The sequence below is a fragment of the Gadus chalcogrammus genome, chromosome 21 (genome assembly GCF_026213295.1).
Source record: "Gadus chalcogrammus isolate NIFS_2021 chromosome 21, NIFS_Gcha_1.0, whole genome shotgun sequence".
Taxonomy (NCBI): Eukaryota; Metazoa; Chordata; class Actinopteri; order Gadiformes; family Gadidae; genus Gadus; species Gadus chalcogrammus.
In genome coordinates this window covers 13,706,501-13,727,612 of record NC_079432.1, presented here as the reverse complement: position 1 = coordinate 13,727,612, position 21,112 = coordinate 13,706,501, and the positions used below count along the sequence as shown (strand labels likewise).

The 21,112-nt window shown below is 46.2% G+C and overlaps 1 protein-coding gene across 1 annotated transcript in view; it reads left to right on the top strand.

The window, feature by feature from the left end:
- Positions 1–13,355, top strand: part of LOC130374108 (disks large-associated protein 2-like) — a 95,426-nt gene extending 82,071 nt beyond the window's left edge. The window contains exons 10-15 of the mRNA XM_056580693.1: positions 5,426–5,853; positions 7,816–7,901; positions 8,228–8,643; positions 9,440–9,531; positions 12,204–12,356; positions 13,137–13,355. Of these exons, the coding sequence (XP_056436668.1) occupies positions 5,426–5,853; positions 7,816–7,901; positions 8,228–8,643; positions 9,440–9,531; positions 12,204–12,356; positions 13,137–13,355 (1,394 nt within the window). The remainder of the gene's footprint in view (positions 1–5,425; positions 5,854–7,815; positions 7,902–8,227; positions 8,644–9,439; positions 9,532–12,203; positions 12,357–13,136) is intronic.
- Positions 13,356–21,112: the final 7,757 nt, after the last annotated feature.

The following is a 21,112-nucleotide window of genomic DNA, read 5'->3' as shown; positions in this document are numbered from 1 at the left end:
AATGAGGACTACTATCCAATGCATGCGGGCCTAATTGATAGCAGGAGTGAGCAACAGCAGACCCTGAGAGCATGGATTACTGTCTCTAGGTTACGAATAGGATCGCTTTTATTTTCAGATATTAACATCGGTGAAAGGGAAAACAATTCTCTCTGAAGACTCTTTATAATTACGCATTGTTTTCTTATTTTACGAACTATTGTTATCATTAGTAAAGGCCACAGGTTACTAAGCAGTAATTTGACGACCACAATCAAGCCTGGTTAGGATTTACACAACAGGTAGGGGCGGCAGGCGTGCGTGCGTCACATGGTCAGCCCCCATGTCCACGCCTGCTGCCGCCCCTCAGCCATCCCCACTCCATCCACCCAGTCCATCCATCTCGAGCCCAGCAAGGATAGTGCTCCACACCGGCCCCCAGGCCGTTCCAGTCCACAGCTATGGTAAGCGTAGCCCCTGGTATACACGTGGAGCGTAGGTGGATGGATGGAGAGAGAGAGGCCATGCGAACGGACACTCGGAAACGTTCTGAGATAACCACCAAATTGACGACAAAAGATGGAGGCAAAGGTATTTTTTAAGGCCCCGGTTGAAAGAGCAAGAGACGGAAGGTCTGTGACAACACTGCGGTAAAAAAATTAATTAATACATTTTGGGGCCACATTTTACGTGAAGTTCATTGCTACGATACTGAGCAGTTATGGATTTTTCTCATCAGCATCATGCTTTGATTGAGAGTGGATAAAAACAAAGTGCATATAGCATAATTGTAACTGATTTAAATCCTTGATGGCTATGTATGGTTGCCATGCAACAGTGCAGTTACGTTCATGTAAAATGTGACTTACTTTTATGAGTGAAAGGAGATTTAAAATGAAAAAAAAGATACCTGGACATGTGCTCAACATACTCTGCAAGCTTCTTAACCCAGTCAAAAAATTGATACAATTTAGAGAAAGATATTCATATTTGTGCATTGGCTTTCAGTAATGACCAAAAATGACCCTATAATACATTGAGAGAAAACAATTCATTGTGTTTAATTGTCGCTGTCTCATCAATGTCTGGATCCACCTACACACACTGCAGCGTCTTGACAGAAACAGAATGCTTAAAGAGACACGACACACTAAATCGCTTTTGGCAGTTTGCTGCCATCTTGAGGTGACAAAAGGTAGACTGCTCTAGGTATGCTCTGATTTGCACCTACATGGAAAAAAAACTTCACTTTACTTTACATCGAAATCCACCTGGTGTGATTTTACTTTTAGATGGCTGCAATCTAAAATAAAATGGTGTAGTGTGTCGTTACTCTTTTTTAAATTCACTCTCATTTTATATGTGCTCTTTACCAACACAGTGAAGAATGCTGTCTGGCCAAGTCAATGCTTGATCTGTGAATGTCTGTCTCCGTCTCTCTTCTAAGTCTCGTCAATGCTTTCTAGCAATAGCATTTTAATAGTAATCATGAAATTATATCATAGCTATTGTATGCTTACATGTTAATACGAAGAGTGTTTTATCTATAAGCTATAATCCTTTGATGAGCATTATGAATTATCCAGATAATTGTGATACTATGCTTTAAATAAGTAGCCAACATTCCATGCAAATGTGAGAATTGGAAAACTTTGAATCTACAACCCATAGATTTCAGCTTTTAAATGTCCAGAGTGCTACGTTCTGTTTATCTCTTGGTCTGTCTTTTTGTATGCTTATTGTAGCCTACTGAATGTTCAGCCCCCGAGTGCCACCGTGTTGCCTGGTCTGAGAGTTGGATAATGCATGGGGGCTGGTGGAGTACTGCTGGCCTGCCTTTTGTAGATTCACCTCACCCTAGCCTCTTTGACCAGTAGGGATTAGTTTTGCTATCGCCCTGTAACGGTCACATTGAATAGAGGTTATGTTAACTTTCTTGGTTAATCTTACTTTGTTTGTTTTTTTTGCCTTTCGCTGTTATTACAATCCTAATTTCTATAAACTGCTTGAGCAGTAAACATGGAAGAATAGCATTTCCAACGATCAATTAAAGAATGGATACAGATACTTGGTCAGCCAGTCACGTTTTGTGTGTAGTGTTGCCTATGAATGTTGTCCGCTTATTTGTCATGGACATTAGGAGACATTGTGAGAACAGGAACACATTTAAGGCTGGACATTGATATAAGATGATAGTAATCAGCCATGAAGTATAACTGTAATATATGGGTCCAGAATTTGACCCCACTCCCCTGTGGAGCTCCTCTTCATAACAATATACTTCTCAGTCATTTCATAGAAGTGTGAATGAAACAATAGGCGTTGTACCGTATGTTAACGGTAGGTATACAGAGAGACAGTCCTCACGGTGTGTGTGTTAATGATGTGTTTCGCTCTGTATTGCTTCCCTAACTGCTGTCGCTTGCCTCTTCCAGGGATCCAGTTTCGCCTCCCCTCCTCCTGCAGCGTGGACAGGGCTCAGCCCCCTCCAGGTACCCTTCTAGCCTCCCTGCTCTTTCCTCTGCTAGGTAGCATTACCCACTAGCTGTAGGTACCCTCCAGGTACCCTTCTAGCCTCCCTGCTATTCCCTCTGCTAGGTAGCATTACCCACTAGCTGTAGGTACCCTCCAGGTACCCTTCTAGCCTCCCTGCTCTTTACTCTGCTAGGTAGCATTACCCACTAGCTGTAGGTACCCTCCAGGTACCCTTCTAGCCTCCCTGCTCTTTCCTCTGCTAGGTAGCATTACCCACTAGCTGTAGGTACCCTCCAGGTACCCTTCTAGCCTCCCTGCTATTCCCTCTGCTCGGTAGCATTACCCACTAGCTGTAGGTACCCTCCAGGTACCCTTCTAGCCTCCCTGCTATTTCCTCTGCTAGGTAGCATTACCCATAGTTATAATCCAATACTTCACCTTAAATCTCAGGCTGTTCTGTAGAGTGGCTGCATTGTATTTTTAGTTTAGTAAAAAAGTGTGAAAGATGTAAAGAAGAATCGTATTGGTGAAATTAGTTGAAATGTTAAAGTGCAATTGTAATTTGTCTCTCTGTCTTGAGCTTGGGATAGGGTTTGGTCATCCATTTTCCCATCTGTTGAGAGATTAGTCTGTATTTTTCGAGGTAAACATTCATGTCCAGGCTGTCTGAGCAGCATTTTTAACAGTGGGCTGATTGTATTAAATCTAGTGCCAATCTGTCGGTGGGATTCAAACGCCATGAAGCTTCACAAAGATAACATGTGCAAGTAACTTCAATGTAAAGCAGCAGTAGCTAAGCATACCCCAGTCCGGAACTGCTATTTTAGGTGACATTGTCATTTAAAAATTGAATGAAATAGGAAGCGACCGTATTAAATTGATAAAAAGGCAAAGCAGTGAGAGCAGAGATAAGCATGAATGGTGGATTTTATCATATTAAACGTTTCTCCGCTATGAGCACGACGTGACCCACTTTTAGTCACCTCTTTTACATAATACGAACAGGCTCCAAATCTTGATCCTGTTTTGCAGAGCAATAACACTCCACCAAAATACATCCTCTGACGGCATCTTTAAAACAACAGCATAGAATTACATAACAGGTGTTAAAAATGAGTATTCATTCTGGTTTATTCACCTTTAGTTTAGAAATGTTTATGCATGTGTGCCTATGTGTATGTGTTTTTGTGTGTGTGCATGTGTGTGTGTGTGTGTGTGTGTGTGTGTGTGTGTGTGTGTGTGTGTGTGTGTGTGTGTGTGTGTGTGTGTGTGTGTGTGTGTGTGTGTGTGTGTGTGTCTGTGTGTCTGTGTCTGTGTGTGTGTGTATGTGTGTGTGTGTGTGTGTGTGTATGTCTTACTGTGTATGTGTGCACACATGTGCCTGTAGAATTGATCAGCCACACCTATGATGACATTAGTATTTGCAATCATTATGAAAGCCTCGTTAACATTGTCTAATTAGGAAGAATCAATTGCTCTGAGCACTCAGTCCCACAACACAGGTGGCAAGATGGATGGCGGTCTGTTGGTTTGTGTGTGTGTGTGTGTGTGTGTGTGTGTGTGTGTGTGTGTGTGTGTGTGTGTGTGTGTGTGTGTGTCTGTGTGTGTGTGTGTGTGTGTGTGTGTGTGTGTGTGTGTGTGTGTGTGTGTGTGTGTGTGTGTGTGCCTGTGTGTTATGTGTGAGTGTGTGTGTGTGTGTGTGTGTGTGTGTGTGTGTGTGTGTGTGTGTGTGTGTGTGTGTGTGTGTGTGTGTGCCTGTGTGTTATGTGTGTGTGTGTGTGTGTGTGTGTGTTCGGTGTGCGTGTCACATAGAGCCCCCTACCTTTTGAAACAGGTATTTTTGTTGATTTGTTGCAGGTCTATGAATCACTGTCTTTCTCTCTCTTACACACACACACACACACACACACACACAAACGATAATGATATAAAAAGCACATTGGCATTTATCTTTTGGAAAAATATATTGAAGCCATACAGCCATACAGTTATCTTATGTATTGCATGTTAATCCAACCCTTCATTGCACTCAGTTGTTGCAATAACACAATGGTGAGAAACGGTTAGGGAATCTAGTTCCCTGTTTATCTTTACAATGTAAGTCTTGGCTTGACCTAAAAACACTGCAAGAGTGGGCGCAGCATTAGTCTTGACCTTGTGTAGAGGAAACAGCTTGTTAGTGGTTGCTTCTTACTCTTTAGAGCCAATGGATGGGAGACAACCAATGAACTCTGTTTCATTAGGAGGCGGGCTAAGGGCCATAATTGGTAGCAAAGTGGGTCTCACGTGATTGGCTGATGTGAATTTACACTACCCCCAAGGGTGTGCACATGGTGATAATCCAGTATATTTATATATATTTACCTTTTCATCGGGGCGCGTGTCTGGAGTAACACTTTATTCAAGCAGCTTCACCATAGCGTGCCTTAGCCTCTGTTACAAAAAGGACACTTCTTATCGCGTTGGGTCTCGTCCAACCGTACCACCTGGTCCATCTGGTCGACCTCCGCCCAACCAACTCTCTCGTTTGCATCGAGGAGGGAACCCTTCCCTCCTGCACACCCCCAGGGCCCTCTTCTCTCTCTCGCAGCGACACACCATGTCCACCCATTCCCGGCTGGCCTCGCTTCTACTTTCACTTACTTCAATCATTTCTCCTGACCTCTCTTCTCCAAGCGGCCAAGAGTCGGAGTTAACCCCTCCCTCCCCCGGACCAGCCAGCGGGCCGGCTGCCCTCTTACCCATGATGCTTCTGTGATTCTGTTCCGCTCTGACTCTCTACACCAAAAGCTGCTTCTGACCCCCCCCCCCCCCCTCCCCCTTTCTCTCTCATTCTGTATCCGTTCGTCATACCTCGTCTCCCCCCCCCTCTACCTCCTACAACCCTTCTGCCGCCCACCACCCACCTCCGTGATCCATACGCCCCCACCCCCCCAAACCCCACCCCTTCTCCCCCCCCCCCCCCCCGCAGCTGTGTCCTTCCCCTCAGGCCACACCAAGAAGACCCCGCCTCCCGTGCCTCCCCGCGTCACCCCCGCCACCCCCACCTCCACCACCCCCACCACCACCACCACCAAGCCTCTTATCTCTGTGACAGCCCAGAGCAGCACAGAGTCCACGCAGGACGCCTACCTGGAGGGCCGCCCCCCGCGGGCCAGCGGGGCGGGGCTGTGGACCACCGACAGCCTGGGCCGCGCCATCTACAACTCCACCGACAGCCTGGACAGCGGCAAGGCGGCCACCATGGCCATGGAGGCGGCGTCGGCCGCCTCCATGGGCGGCAAGCGGCACGCCTCGCTGGGCGGCAGCCACACCTCGGTGCAGACCTGTGACAAGGCCGTGCTGGTGTCCAAGGCCGAGGAGTACCTCAAGACGCCGCGCTCCTCCATCGGCATCCAGGTGGGGCCGCCGCCGCCGCCGCCGCCGCACGCTCACTCTCGCTTTCGCTTTCACTCTTTCTCTCGCTCTCTCTCTCGCGCTCTCTGTCTTTTTCTCTCTCTCTCTCTCTCTCCCCCTCGCTCTCGCTTAGTCATTCTCTCCCCCTCTCTCTCTCTTTCTCTCACAGTCTCTTTCACCCTCTTTCTTTCTCTTCCTCTCTGTCTCTCTTCCTCTGTCTCTCTCTCTCCCTCTCTCTTTTTTTCTCTCTCGCTCTCTCTCACCCTCTCTATCTCTTTCCCCCCTCAATTTCTCTCTCCCTTTCTCTTTCTCCTTCTCTCTTTTCTCTCCTCACTTTCAGTTGCTCTACTGCCCTTGCTCTCTCTCCCTTGCTCTCTATCTTCCTCTCGCACTCCCTCTCTCCCTCAGTTTCTCTCTCACACTCTATTGCTTATACACACACAGTGCTTGAGTAGGACCTGTGCTTACGGGTAATTTAGGTATGCACGCTATTTATCCATTTGTAGATACTCATCATTTTATCCCAACATTTATCCCATCTCAGTCATTCACTCTCTTGCACTTTCTCTGACTCCAGCTTTGCTCTTGCTCCTCTTTCTACTTTGGTTGTCTCCTCCCCTTCTTTATCTCTCGCTATCCTGCTTTCTCTCTCACTCTCTCCTTATCTGTCTCTCTCTCTCGCTCTTTCTTGCTTCATCTCTCTCTCTCTCTCTCTCTCTCTCTCTCTCTCTCTCTCTCTCTCTCTCTCTCTCTCTCTCTCTCTCTCTCTCTCTCTCTCTCTGTCTCTCTCTCTCTCCTTCTCTGTTGCGCCCTCTCTCTCCACCTCTCTCTCCCTCTCTGCCTCTCTCTCAATCGCAACATGCCCCTCATCAGATGGATCTTGTTGTCCTACTTTACTGTGATGAGTAATCTGCATGCTGTTGACATTTGATCTGAATTCATTTGAGCGGGCCCCAGGCCAGGGTGAGTAGGCCTCTATTGATCAGCTCACCCGTGGAATCAGCTCGCGGTCAAAGACAGTCATCCATTACTTGATCTTGCTCAATGGAGGCTATATAACTTGATGTTGTGCTCTCTTATGATAGACCACCTGCCACGCAATGAATCATAAAATAGCTCATTGGTAGAGTCATTATCATCCTCATGATCACCATCATCTTCATCACCATGCTTGCCCTTGTCTTCCATGCATCCAGCATCAGCCAATCACGTCACGACAATACTGTCACCGTCTCAGGTGAGCCAGCACTGATCTCCCCATCCACATCATCTCGTTGATAATACTGCCTTTCAGATGTTAAAGTCACAATGTGTAAGATTAAGCCCCTCCCAGTGGGTGTAGGCGAGAGACCTCAGAATTACCGTAACACAAATCCAAAGTGTTCTGACCACTCTGAATGTCTGTGCAACAGCGAAGACTAACTAGGGTCGAAAGTAAGAATCTTGTAAACAAAGAGAGAGGTACGGGCTTGCCAGCATTTTTTGTTTTTAGAATATATCAGGTATAGAATGGGATTTTATTGATAACACTATTTAAATCATGATCGATCAGCAATGACTACAGAAATGTCCTGGTTATTTAAAGCTGCCAGCTAGTTGAAATGTTAAACTTGCGATCTTGAGAAAGTCAACCTAAATGTCTAGACTATAAATATATCTGCTTATAACTTTGGAAATGTTGCACCTTGTTGTTTAGGTAGATATTCTTGTAAATCCATATGCTTGCAGCTTTTAAATTATAAATAGAAACAAACAGCCTCCCGTTTTGTGTACAGGACAGTGGAGGTATGCAGTAAAATGAAACTAGCCAAACTATGAAATTATTGAGCAGTAAAAAGCAAATTCTAAAAACATAGGATGCTTTATTATGTTGAAAAGTTACGTTCCTCTTAAAAGTAGTCCTTCCATGTTGACATATTGTCTACAGAGGAATGAAGGTGAGCTCTCCTGTCTTGTGTTCCCCAGGTGGAGTCTGCCACGGACTCTGAGTGTGAGAGCAAAGGTCTTCCCCAGTTCCATTCCATAGGCATCCAGGTGGAAGACAACAAACGGTAAGACGCCGATGCATAGCTAGCCATTACCAACTCTGTTTCCCCAAACAGTAAACACTCCTTCCTAAATATCCAGGAACAAACACTGTATATGGTGTCTACAGTGAGGTCAACATGAGACCTCACCCCCCAACCCCACGTTGACGTAGCCCTGATAGCGACGGAGTGAGACAGGAAAAGGGCTATGCGTTCGCTGACGTAGCTCCTCTGCCTCGATAGAACGCTGGCCCTCTCGTTGTGTAGACATGTTTAAACCCGCTCGTGGTCCTCCCCGACCGACGGAGTACCGGTCACCGTCTCACCGCCGTTCCTTCCCCTCCCCGAAGGCACGGGCGCTTCAAGCGCTCCAACAGCGTGACGGCAGCGGTGCAGGCCGACATGGAGCTGGAGGGCTTCCCCTCCATGGAGGACAAGGGCCTGCAGTTCGGGGGGATGGGCGCCGGCGGCGGCTTCGGCCGCCACTCGGAGCCCAGCACGCCCACCGCGTACGGGGCGGTGCGCACGGTGCGCACCCAGGGGCTGTTCAGCTACCGCGAGGACTACCGGCCCTCCAGCAGCGGGCCCCCCAGCCCCCAGCCCGACCCCTGGCTGTCGGAGCCCAGCCTGGAGGGGGCCGACGGCTCCCCGAGGGCCCGGGACGGGGGCTGGTTCATGCAGCTGCTGCACGCCGAGAGCAAGCGGATGGAGGGGTGGTGCAAGGAGATGGAGCGCGAGGCGGAGGAGCACGACCTGTCCGAGGAGAGTGAGTGTCCGAAGGGTAAAAATACACATAATTATAATAATAAGAATAACAACCATAATACTACTAATATAGCTACAGTCATAATATCCATAACCATTGATATATTATGATTGCCTTTTGGGTTCTTTGCATTGTTATTTGGGTTGTGTTGTAGGAATGGCGTCACAAAATCAGAGGTGGAACACGGTTGTGTTTGAGTGCTGCAGACACTAAAGTGTGTTTTTATGAAGTGAATCTAGATTTTCTCCCTAGAGTTCTTATACCAGAGCTGTAATCCACATATATTTAGAAGGTTAAGCTACTGCCAATATTTGATTCTCTATTTGCAAAAGCTCAATCGCCCCCCCATCTACCCCCAAATCGCAAACTCGCTTCAGTGAAATCACCGCCGCAGATCAAGTCTTGGCGTCCGGATGAGATGATTCTGTTTGAATACCGTGGCTTTGTGTTTGAACAGCACTGGGACACAGGCCTAGAAATTCTCAATACCCCCTGTCGAAAAAGTACATTCTCCAAAGCGAGGTGTATTATTAGCACCCGATACAATAGACCCACTGCAGTGACTCCGACAAAACCAGTCAAACCTGCACTTGTGTATTATTGCGCATTCATGTATGTTTATATGTGTGTGCGTATTTACTCATGCGTGTATGTTTGTATATATGTATGTACATACGCATGCATGTATGTCTGTACGTATGTACGTAAATACATATGTTTGTGCATACGTATGTATGTACGTCTGTACGCATGTATGTGTTATGTGTACCCCCCCCCCCCCCCCCCCCCCCCACAGTCCTGGGTAGGATCCGGAGTGCGGTGGGCAGTGCTCAGCTGCTGATGTCCCAGAAGTTCCAACAGTTCTACTGGCTCTGTCAGCAGAACATGGTGAGTGGAGAGGACTCAGTCCCTCAGTCTGTTGCACCGCACAAACAATAACATCGGCCCGACACAAGTTCCGTCCACATGTAGTAGCAGCTAACCACCCTGGGTGGCGCTGGTGGGTGCTGGTGGGAGGGGGGGGGGGGGGGGGTTATCCCAATAAAAGGCAGAGACTCCTACAATCCATTACTGTGTGTTGCTATCGCTGGGTTTAAATAGGATCCAGGAGTTTGAATAATGAACTGCCAGCCAGGCTCATTGTTGGCCTCTCGGGAAACTGTCACAGAGAACTTTGGACCACTTTCAGATTCTAATTATTCAGCACATATTAGGAAGGAGGAGGGTTTCAGTAGGTGGTTGTCTGAGTTTGTGTGTGTGTGTGTGTGTGTGTGTGTGTGTGTGTGTGTGTGTGTGTGTGTGTGTGTGTGTGTGTGTGTGTGTGTGTGTGTGTGTGTGTGTGTGTGTGTGTGTGTGTGTGTGTGTCTACCTGGATCTCTCTCATTTCTCTTTTTTTCTTCCTGGCTTTCTTTCTCTCTCTATTTTATTTTCTCTTTCTCTGTCACTGACTCTATCTCTGTCTATCTGTCTCTCTGTCTCTATGTCTCTTTGTGTGTCTATCTCTGTCTCTGTGTCTCTGTGTCTCTGCGTCTCTCTCTCTCTCTCTCTCTCTCTCTCTCTCTCTCTCTCTCTCTCTCTCTCTCTCTCTCTCTCTCTCTCTCTCTCTCTCTCTCTCTCTCTCTCTCTCTCTCTCTCTCTCTCTCTCTCTCTCTCTCTCTCTCTCTCTCTCTCTCTCTCAGCCGTAGCCTATCCTTAGGGCACTGTCCCTCTCCTTTCTCCTTTTCTTTCTGTGCTTCACTGTACAGGGATAGCCCTAACTCTGCCCTGCCCTGCCCCATCATGTGGACATCCGTCCCGTTCTTTCTTAACCTCTTTCTTCTCCCTCTCTTTCTTCCTTTTGGCACCCCTCTCTCCCTGTAGATAGCGCAGTGATAAATGTATTGTACCGTTGCCAGTGACAGGTCATAAGATTGCCCTGAGCCCTCACATGTCTCCTAGCGGTTTCAGAGCGATCGCATCGCCCTTGCGACACTGGGGACCCAACTCACAGGTGGGGTCAACCCACTTCGAGGTTCAAAGGTCAAAGTCAGACATTCCATTTACTTTGATCTCGGAGCAGATCACTCGACATGTCAATCAATTTTATTGTTCTGGTGATCTTTTCTATAATTTAGGGGTTGTGACATATTGTGAACATGGGGTTCATGTAGAGAACCCCTTTGTCTAGGAGTCACTCACTCATCACTAGGATATCCTGCCAATGTACTGAGAGCAATATTCCATCCATTTTGGAAAGGTGGCTTTAAATCCACCTAACATCAACATCAACCACAATGTGAATCTCCAAATGTTGTGCCCTTTCATGTGATTGACCATCACCTGCACTGAGCCTACCGACATTGCCCGAATGTTTAAGTTACGCTCTCAACACTTCACAAAGGTGTGTTTGCTCCCCTGTAAGTGGTCCAATGTGTACATTAATTTGCAGATTAATGTTGAGACTATTTTACTTCTTTGAATAACGCGTCATCATAGCCGACATTCGACTGATCAGAAAAGAGCCATGCATGATGAGTAAAGAAAACTAGCCTGCTACTGGCATTGAGTTGCAGCCTTTAGCTCATTTTTGTTATATTAGTTTAAGCAGTTCATTTGAATCCGACCCTGCATGGTGATTGGCTGTAGAAAGGAATCCAACGCTGTAACCCACCAGTGTTTTCATCGGTTGCCTAAAGGCCATTGGGACCAGAGGGTGTTGTGTTTCTTACCAGTCGGTCCCACTCCGTCTCCAGCTCAGGCAGTGTTGTCTTTGCTAAAGTCTGTTCTCTGCAGCCTATAAACAGCCATCTTCAGAGGCCTGAGCAGCACACGGTCCACAGGTACCCCAACAAGTGCCCTGTGTATCTCACATGCAAACTGGGTGAAATATTGCTTTGAAGGCTAACATTGATGCATATAATCATCTCATAACATGACGGCATCAAATATGATCTATGCAATGTTCAACACAGCATAGAACTTATGTAATAATTGACAACTTTGAAAGCAAACGGTGGAACTAACCAACTGAACAGTGAGCGTCTCTTGTGGTTTATGTAAGGTGGGCTCAGACGGAGGCGGGCTCAGGGTTAGCCGTGACACACCGACGGGCCGATCTGTCCCTCGGTGTGGGCCGTCGCCCCCCCACTGCAGAGGGGTCTCCCGGGCAACAGAACCCAACCCCCCCCCCCCATGCCTCCGTCTGCAGCGAGGAGCCAGTGGGGTGCTGCTGCCCCACAGTGGTGACAAGCAGTGCATTCTGGGAACACCTTTAGGTTGTGTCATGCTGCAACATTGCAACGTTGCAACTCCGCACCTGGTTGATGTTAACGTCGGTCGTTAAGACATAGGACCGATTTCGATTATTTCCAGGATTTTCTACATTTCTTTTGTCCTACACGTGCTTTAATTAACATTTTACATCTTAAAAACATTGAGTGCTATACAGCCGCGTGTCTCTTTGTCACAGTGGGCTGAACAACGTTGGGATTGGGAAGCAAATGACGATTGCATTTGGACAAAAAATACGTAACTCTTCCCCCTCCCCTCCCTGTGGGCTGTGTTCCCCTGTGGCGGGGCAGGACCCCGGTGCCATGCCCAGACCCACCTCTCAGGACCTGGCTGGATTCTGGGACCTCCTGCAGCTCTCCATCGACGACGTCACTGCCAAGTTTGATGAGCTGCAGCAGATCAAGAGTAACCAGTGGCAACCGGTGGAGAGCCCCGAGAAGAAGGTGAGACCGTGGCCCCCAGCTCTAGTCCCATCAGTCTCTAGATTGATATCTGTAGTCTGAGGGGAGACCATCTCGGATCTGGGTTTCACAAATTGGCATACACAAACTCGACCAGCAGTAGCTGGTACCCTTCTGAAGGATTAATGCATTCACACAATTGAGTTTCATGTGGTAGAATATCTTTCCGGCTAAGGTCCCGTGATGTTTCACCCCAGGAGTGACGCTCTAACATTGTAGGACTGCTGGATCCCAGATCACCCTGACCCTAACCCTGACCCTAACCCTGACCCTGAACCCAAACTGCTGCGGCTGGACTTTTAAGCGGCGGCATGACAAAATCTCACAATGTAGAGATAGTGACAAAATGAAAGCACACAAATGAAGACAGAGAACCACAATTACGCATCAGGGAGACCCCAAGAGGTAAGGAAGAAAAGTAAAGAAATAAAGTATTGCTCAAATACATTTCCAACAGGGAAACAGGAAAGCATTTCCCTGGTGTGTTAGATCACTGAGAGTGATCTGGTGTTTTAGATCACTGAGAGTGATCTAACACACCAGAATCGATGGATCCCAATAATAAAAGGTGAGAGGATAAGCCGAAGATCCATCCTAAAGCCGACGCTCACAAAGCGCTAATCCACTTCATACTTGTACGCCTAAAAAGATGTCCTTCCCGCCCGACACGGCCCTGTGCTTCAGGCTTCAGATCCCAGTCTACAGCAGGTCGGTCGGTCTGTCTAAACCCCCCCGTGTCCTCTCTCTTAACCCCCCCGTCAGGAGCGCAAGTGGCCGCCGCCGTCGTTGCCGAAGAGGCCGGCGAAGGGACGCGGCGGCGTGACGCGGGAGCGCTCCCTGGACCTCCAGGACCGCCAGCGGCAGGAGGCCCGGCGGCGGCTGCTGGCCGCCAAGCGGGCCGCCTCCTTCAGGCAGAACTCGGCCACGGAGCGGGCGGACAGCATCGAGATCTACATCCCCGAGGCCCAGACCCGCCTCTGAGGGCTGTGTGCCCAGGAGCCGCCTCCCTCGTCCCCGCGACCCTCCCTCCACGACCCCTCCATCCTGTCCATCCCGTTGGCCACTTTTTGTTTTTTTGGGGACCGTGTTGAGAGCAAGGAGATACAGCAGCAGGTGATTTATCGATTGATTCATTCATTTATTGATTTATTGATTGATTTAACTGTTTTGCCCAGAGAGAATTAGCTCTTAGCTGTACCCTGAGAACCAACTTTTTAACGGATGTCAAAATTTCGGCGAACTCATTGATGAAGGGATAGGGGTTCTTTTTTTTTGGGGGGGGGGTTGTGGGGGATAGGGTCAGGGGTCGTCCCCCGAAGAACCTCCAGGTCCAGGTCCATGGGTATCTATCGATCTATTTGTTCCTATCGATTTTGTACGTAGGATCACTTTCACGGTGCAGCCTCTGAGTTAAGGTGGATGTGTGTACTTTCCCCGGCGCGTGCAGAAGGGAAATCACAAAGTGCAACTTTTCTCTCACCAGCAACAGTGGTCCGGGGCTGGAAGCACCCTGTGTAGAACAAAACGAGCCAGGGGCCTTCAAGGGACAGCAGCCACAGCCATCAGCCACGCCCGACCCTCCCTCGCTCTCTGTCTACATATATATATATATTGAAATAGGGGGTGCATCCTTAGACAGGGTGACGGGAGGGTCTGGCACTGAGGCTCGTTGCTGTTCCTTTAAAGTCAAAGGGACGTGTCTCCATTTCCTGCCATGACTTTCCTTCCGTTTCCGCTAAAACCTAAAGGGCATACACCGCCATCCATTGGCTCCTGCGTTGGACGATACCAAAGTAAAAACATAAACGAAGGGTGTCCTCACATCTAATAGGGCTGTATGGCAGAGTTTTTTGGTTGTGTTCCGAAGTTCATTTGAATGTTACCAGGCATGCCACGGCGGACGACCAACGTTGCTGAGAACGAGATGTTGATAAAGAGTCATTTTATTTGTGGTATATAAAGACGTGGGATATTTACTAAACTATTTACATTTTGGAAAATATCCATAAATATATATATATATAAATGTATATATATATATTTACATATATATATATGTGTAAAGATATGTATGTAATTTGCTGCCAGATATATTTCCAATTTGCAGTTAAAAAATGAATACATTCAAATATTTTTTTCTTTGTGAAGCTTGGGAAGAGTCTGACTGTATCGTAACAAAATGCATTTTGCACCTTAAAATAATTCCTGTTTGTATTTCCAAGGGAAATGTGGTTTATGAAGCTCATCTTGTGGTATTGTTGCAGTTGAATTGCAAGGACAGATATGGAAAATTGCCTACAGAGTACGACATTAACCTATATCAATCGCACCCCTTCGTTCTTTCCTTTATTTCACAATGAAGGCTCCGAGGACCCTCTTATTAAAATTGCAATTCTAATATATTTAATTCTACTTATATATTATATATGACCTACATTGCATTATATGGTATATGTTTGATATTTATAGTGAGTGAGTGGGTTAATTTGACAGAAAATTGGTCCTGATTAAAATAAATCCTATCTTATTACAACATTTTAAAAAGAGACGGATAAAGAAGTATTTTCTTTATAGTGTGTTGAAGTACTCGCCGTGTAAACTGATCACAGGTGCAAAAGACACTTTAACAATATTCAGTTACTATAGTAAATGGTGCTGCTTTTTACTCTACAACCCTTGTCCTTTACCCAGTCCTATGTATGTGCACGTGGAGACCGTACACACACACGTGCACACACACACACACACACACACACGAACACCACTTTTTAAATAAGAGATTCATTAATATATGGTGCCCATTGTCTCTCCAATGCATTTTGAGTAGATGGAGACTCTGGAAAAAAAAAAGAAGAATGATCATCTTTGCAATGCCATTGGCCTCAGTACACACATAGAGACACTCTTGTTTAGGACCGGCCTCCCTCTGAGAACTTAGTAGATGTTTAGTTCTCTCGCAGGTGACCCAAGAGGCTGTGGCGTGTCACCAACAACATTCAAAACAAACAAAGTGCAATGCCCAACTTGAGCCACAGGGCAGCCTGCAGATGAGCTGAATATACTGTACTGTACCTACCATACTGCACACTACCAGAACCACATCCACCCTCCTCTGTGCGTCATACAACTAGTTATCATCCACTGATCAATGTGAGGGGCCGATGTGAGGGGCCGATGTGAGGGGCTGATGTGAGGAGCCGATGTGAGGGGCCGATGTGAAGGGGCCGATGTGAGGGGCCGATGTGAGGGGCCAATGTGAAGGGCCGATGTGAGGGGCCGATGTGAAGGGGCCGATGTGAGGGGCCGATGTGAGGGGCCGATGTGAGGGGCCGATGTGAAGGGCCAATGTGAAGGGCCGATGTGAGGGGCCGATGTGAAGGGGCCGATGTGAGGGGCCGATGTGAGGGGCCGATGTGAGGGGCCGATGTGAAGGGGCCGATGTGAGGGGCCGATGTGAGGGGCCGATGTGAGGAGCCGATGTGAAGGGGCCGATGTGAGGGGCCGATGTGAGGAGCCGATGTGAAGGGGCCGATGTGAGGAGCCGATGTGAAGGGGCCGATGTGAAGGGGCCGATGTGAGGCGCCGACGTGAGGGGCCGATGTGAGGGGCCGATGTGAAGGGGCCGATGTGAGGGGCCGATGTGAGGGGCCGATGTGAAGGGGCCGATGTGAGGGGCCGATGTGAAGGGGCCGATGTGAGGGGCCGATGTGAGGGGCCGATGTGAGGGGCCAATGTGAAGGGGCCGATGTGAGGGGCCGATGTGAGGGGCCGATGTGAAGGGGCCGATGTGAGGGGCCGATGTGGGGCCATGTAGTGTACAGTATTTTAAGGAGAGCCACGCCCCAACACTGTGCTTAGATTGGTTGGCATTAGACAACTCCCTCTCTGGGATCAACATTGCTAGTGCATGCATGGCTTCTTACGGGCTGACAGGGTGACCCTCTCACCTGCTGATGAAGCGTTGATTGGGCAGACGGGTCAGGGGGGCCGGTAGCCCCGCCGCGCCTCCATGAAGAAACATGGAGGGGTTTTCAAAGGTGTGTGTGTGTGTGTGTGTGTGTGTGTGTGTGTGTGTGTGTGTGTGTGTGTGTGTGTGTGTGTGTGTGTGTGTGTGTGTGTGTGTGTGTGTGTGTGTGTGTGTGTGTGTGTGCGCGCGCACGTGTGTGCGTGCGTGTGAATGAAAGCACGCTGTTTACCACCCAACCCATAATTTGAAAGCTGACAGCAGCTTGGCTGCGAGGTGTGAGTGTACGAGGTTGCAGGGGACGGAGCGGGGGTTTGCAGTGGATTGAGTTTCTCAGTCGGGGCTCTAACTAAGTCTCTGAAGCTCAGTAAAGGTTGACTAGGTTTACTGTTTGCGATATATAGAGCTCGCTGAGGCCATAGTGTTTGGTGATGAGACCAATGGCCACTTGGTACCAGCTTGTTGGATCATAGGCAAGCTGAGCGGGCTTAAAAGATTGCAAGTTGATGCAGTGATATTTTTAAATCAAAGTTTTATTATCAGGTTTAGATCTAACAGGGTTGATTTACAGATTCAGTGTGACTTCACCTTATTTTATTTACCAAAGTCTATTTTCCTTCATTGTCTATATAGATTCCTGATGAAGATTTATTTAAATTGGTCTAGATAAAAGTCCTACCCCTAGCTACGTGAGGGTAACTAGCTAGAGACAGAAAGAGTAAGAGAGAGAGAGAGGGAGAGAGATTCAGCAACACCTCTAGTCACTTTCTTAAAATGAAACAATGCTATCATCTGCTTCTGAAACCATTGTGTGCAGCAGTGATGTCGAAAATGATACAAAAACACCGGACGTAACTGTAGTTGTGTTGTCTCCCCAGAAGCTGTAACCGGTGTATTGTACATTTTGTGAAGCAGGCGTCCGGGCCGATCCGGCAGTGATGGTGGAATTCCGCAGAAGACTTCTCCGTCTTCAGGATTACCACGTTTCTTTCATCTTTCATTTTTCAATTCCTCCTTATCCTTTCAAGTCGCGAGGGGAGTTTGGCGTTTGGCAACTATGTATATGACACATCCTCAGGTGCCTTACGATGTCACTCTTGCAGGTGAAGCGAAGTAGGCTGAGCAACGTGAAATGTGGGGGGGCGCAAAAACAAAAGATAAACACATCTCCGAGGGCTTCGTCCACACAGGTTATAACTCGTACTAGCATCGCTAAAGGGCTTGGAATCACGTTACTTCGACCAGAAATTGAAATTTCTAGTTGACTGGCTGCTCCACATTCTAGCGTAATAAGACTTCAGCACAATAAAGGTTTAGGAAGATGGGCATTAAGGGTATTAGCCTATTGGATAACATGCAAGGAATCATGGGATGTATTCCTTTTTATATTTGGCTCACATCTATATCTATAAATAAATAAATATATATAGCTGTATATATTAATACAAAATAAAGTCTCTATATCTACATATTAATACTTTATTAAGCTTTATGGTTAAAGATGGTGGATTTTGTTTTGATAGTTGTAACGGTAGTGATCGTGAGTATGAATTACAAGAAAGAAAAAAAGATATATATATATATTTGTGTATACCGAATGAGTACAGGGGCACTCAAGATTCTGCATGAGGACGTTGTTGTGTGTATGTGTGCGTGCGTGTGTGTGCGTAGGCACGTGTGTCTGTGTGTGAGTGGATGTGTTTATGCGTATGTGTGTCTGTGGGTGACTGAACAAAAAATCCCAGAATGCAACTGAAGTCAGGCTCTTTTCAGGCAGTTCAACAGTTGATCAGATATTGAAACCACCCGACCGATTTGTTCAGCCCAACGCATTTCATACAGACTAGCGGACAAAACATTGACCTGCTGAAAAACAAAGTGGTGCAATATCGTGTCCAACAATATTAGGCATGCAGGCGCACACACACAGATATTTACCTCACAAGTGCAGCGTGAAACAGGACGTAGGGCGTGTTTCTGACCTCACCACGGGAAGCACTTGGTCACGCGTATGTACTATGCAGCACTTAATCCCCTTGTCACAGCAAAAACTGCAGGCCCCCCCCCACACAGACGCCCGCTATTAGGACCATCACCAATGACACTAGAGGTGTAGCTTCGGAGGGACACACACACACCACTGGAACCTTTTGTTAAGGTCGTCGTGGTTACCCTGATGCTGATTGTCCCTGATCAGGCCATCCTGAGGATAACCACTATGATGAGAGATCTCCAAAGGGAAAGGGAAGTTTGTGCAATGGAGATTATCTCCGATTCTCTGAGTGCTTTTTCAAGCAGTTTACTCTTAAATCAAGTGGCTGTTGGCTCTTGGTAGGAAAAAAAGGTTTTGTGCCGTCTTTTGATACGCTAAAAGTGAAAGCTCAGAGTGTAGGCCTACATGCTGTTGATTGGATTGCTTTGCCCTGTGCTCCTCAATGTGCCACTCTGACCTTTATTTTGACAATCAGCTCACACTGTAAAGTATATTATATATTCTCACACACATTCAAATGTCTAATGGCAGCAGTAACATCCTCAAAATACAACTTCTATATATTTATTTCCTCTCTCTCTCTCTCTCTCTCTCTCTCTCTCTCTCTCTCTCTCTCTCTCTCTCTCTCTCTCTCTCTCTCTCTCTCTCTCTCTCTCTCTCTCTCTCTCTCTCTCTCTCTCTTTCTGTAACCCACCTTGTATCTGAAATACAGGTATGGTTCACATAAGAATCCTATGAAACTGAATTTATAATATTTCTATTTGATGCAGTTGCACTGCAAAGATGTCTTTCTTTCTGCTGCTCGCTCTCTCCTCTCATAAAGCATGCCATCCTCATGGTAGACACGGAGGCGACTAGACCAACGGTATCACTGCACCCACACACACTTTAAAGTCTTCATTACTTGCATTCAACTGCCCAGAGTGTGATTGTGATTGTTGGAATCGAATGGGTTCATACAATACCAGACTATATACCAGAGTACATCTGCTTCTCTAGCAATAAGCCTTTTATTGAAATGTTGGACTCATCGTGGTGCTGCTTAAACAGGATTCTTGTTTTCCTGAAGACCACTACAAACAGATATTTTAAATTGTAATAGGCAGTAAAGATTTGATCTTTTGCCTCATATTTTTCATGTATCTTTATTTATTTTTTAGGCCCAACTTGCTGATCACTGTCTTTATAGAGCAAAACAACACAGGCTATTCACCCGCAGAGGTTTGAGAATACTTCCAAGACCTACGAGTAATTTGCAATATGAAAACACTGACCAGAATGTAGGCCGTATTTGTGCCATTGGTTTACACCGTCGATGTCCAGCCAATCACGGCTTCCTGTACAAGCCCCTCCCACATTGGTCTAAGCCAGTGAGCCCACAGAGATGCTCCTGTAATTGTATAGCTGGATGTTTTATAAGGGGAGACAGCGGTCGCAGGCGCCTTTGGTGAAGAAATGTCTGTGTTGTGGTTAGAATGGGCAAAAGTGACAAGAAAAAAACTATTAATTAAAGGCTGATAGCATCAAGGTAATTGTTTAGCTTAAAACTACTTTGAATTGTTAGATATATCAATAATGAGGATGAATATAATGCCAAATATTCAATATTTGTACAGAAATATACATATATAAATATACAATATATGCCTACTTTAAATGGAACTATTTTCCACTCCTCGCCATGATTTTATTGTTATTTTCTTTGTAAGAATTATTTTATAATTTTTCAGGTTTTCGGATAGCATGCAGGATAGTGATAATGAATGTATTATTTGGTGTTTCGTTGCTGTATAGTATTGCAGCATCCTTTCAGTTTTTGTTAATATGATTCATTCACATATTAAGCTTGATATTTGATTTATACATTTGTTTATTGAAAAAAAATACTACAATTGTAAACTTTCTTTTTTCTAAATGCAAGATTTTAAAAAGTTTTGAACTATTTATATTGTTATTTTCCCGCTTTATCAATTGTGGTTTGATTTTTGTCTCTTTGGAGTACTGCTATCAATCATCTGTTGTAAATAATTATGCAAATTAAACTTTTTGGAAGAAAAACGAGAAAGCTGACATGAAAACTGTTTCCCTTTTTTAATCTTTAAAATGTATTGCCTGAGCAAGACCACTAGGAGGACGAGCAATTACATTCTGTACAGAAATGATACTGAAGGCCTGTGTTCGCAACATTCAAGTTCCCTGCATTGTTAAATAAAAACGATAACAACCAAAGAAAAAATAATATTCACATGCTAAACGTCATGACTTGGAGTTACTCCAATTCCTTGTTTTTCTAAATTCTTATTTTACTTTACAGAGAACTTATGCATGGCTCTACCCCGAACCATGACTCCTGCTAGCTCTGTATAGAACAGAATGCAATTTGAAGGTAAAATACAAAAAAAAAAAAGTAGTGTCAGTTCTATGTAGAGCTAAACGCCTTCCATTCCATCTAATGGTATTGCTGTTTAAATAATCCTTAACATTGGAACATTCTAGATAGTAAACTGTTCAGCAGTAGTTCGCTTGCGTAATCTTCTATGTGATATGATACGATAAGATAAAACTTTATTGATCCCAGACAGGAAATTCTGGAAACATTGTCATGGATCCCCCGGTAAGTTTGTAGAACGTATGTTCCTGAGCCAGCCCTAGGATAGCCATGTTACTTGGTTAGCCTGTGATAGTCCTTGTCCATCCTCAGACAGCTTTAAGGTATGTATCTTTCCCTCTTTCTCACTTTTATAGTTAAAAATGTATTCAACAAACGTGACCTCCATTTAG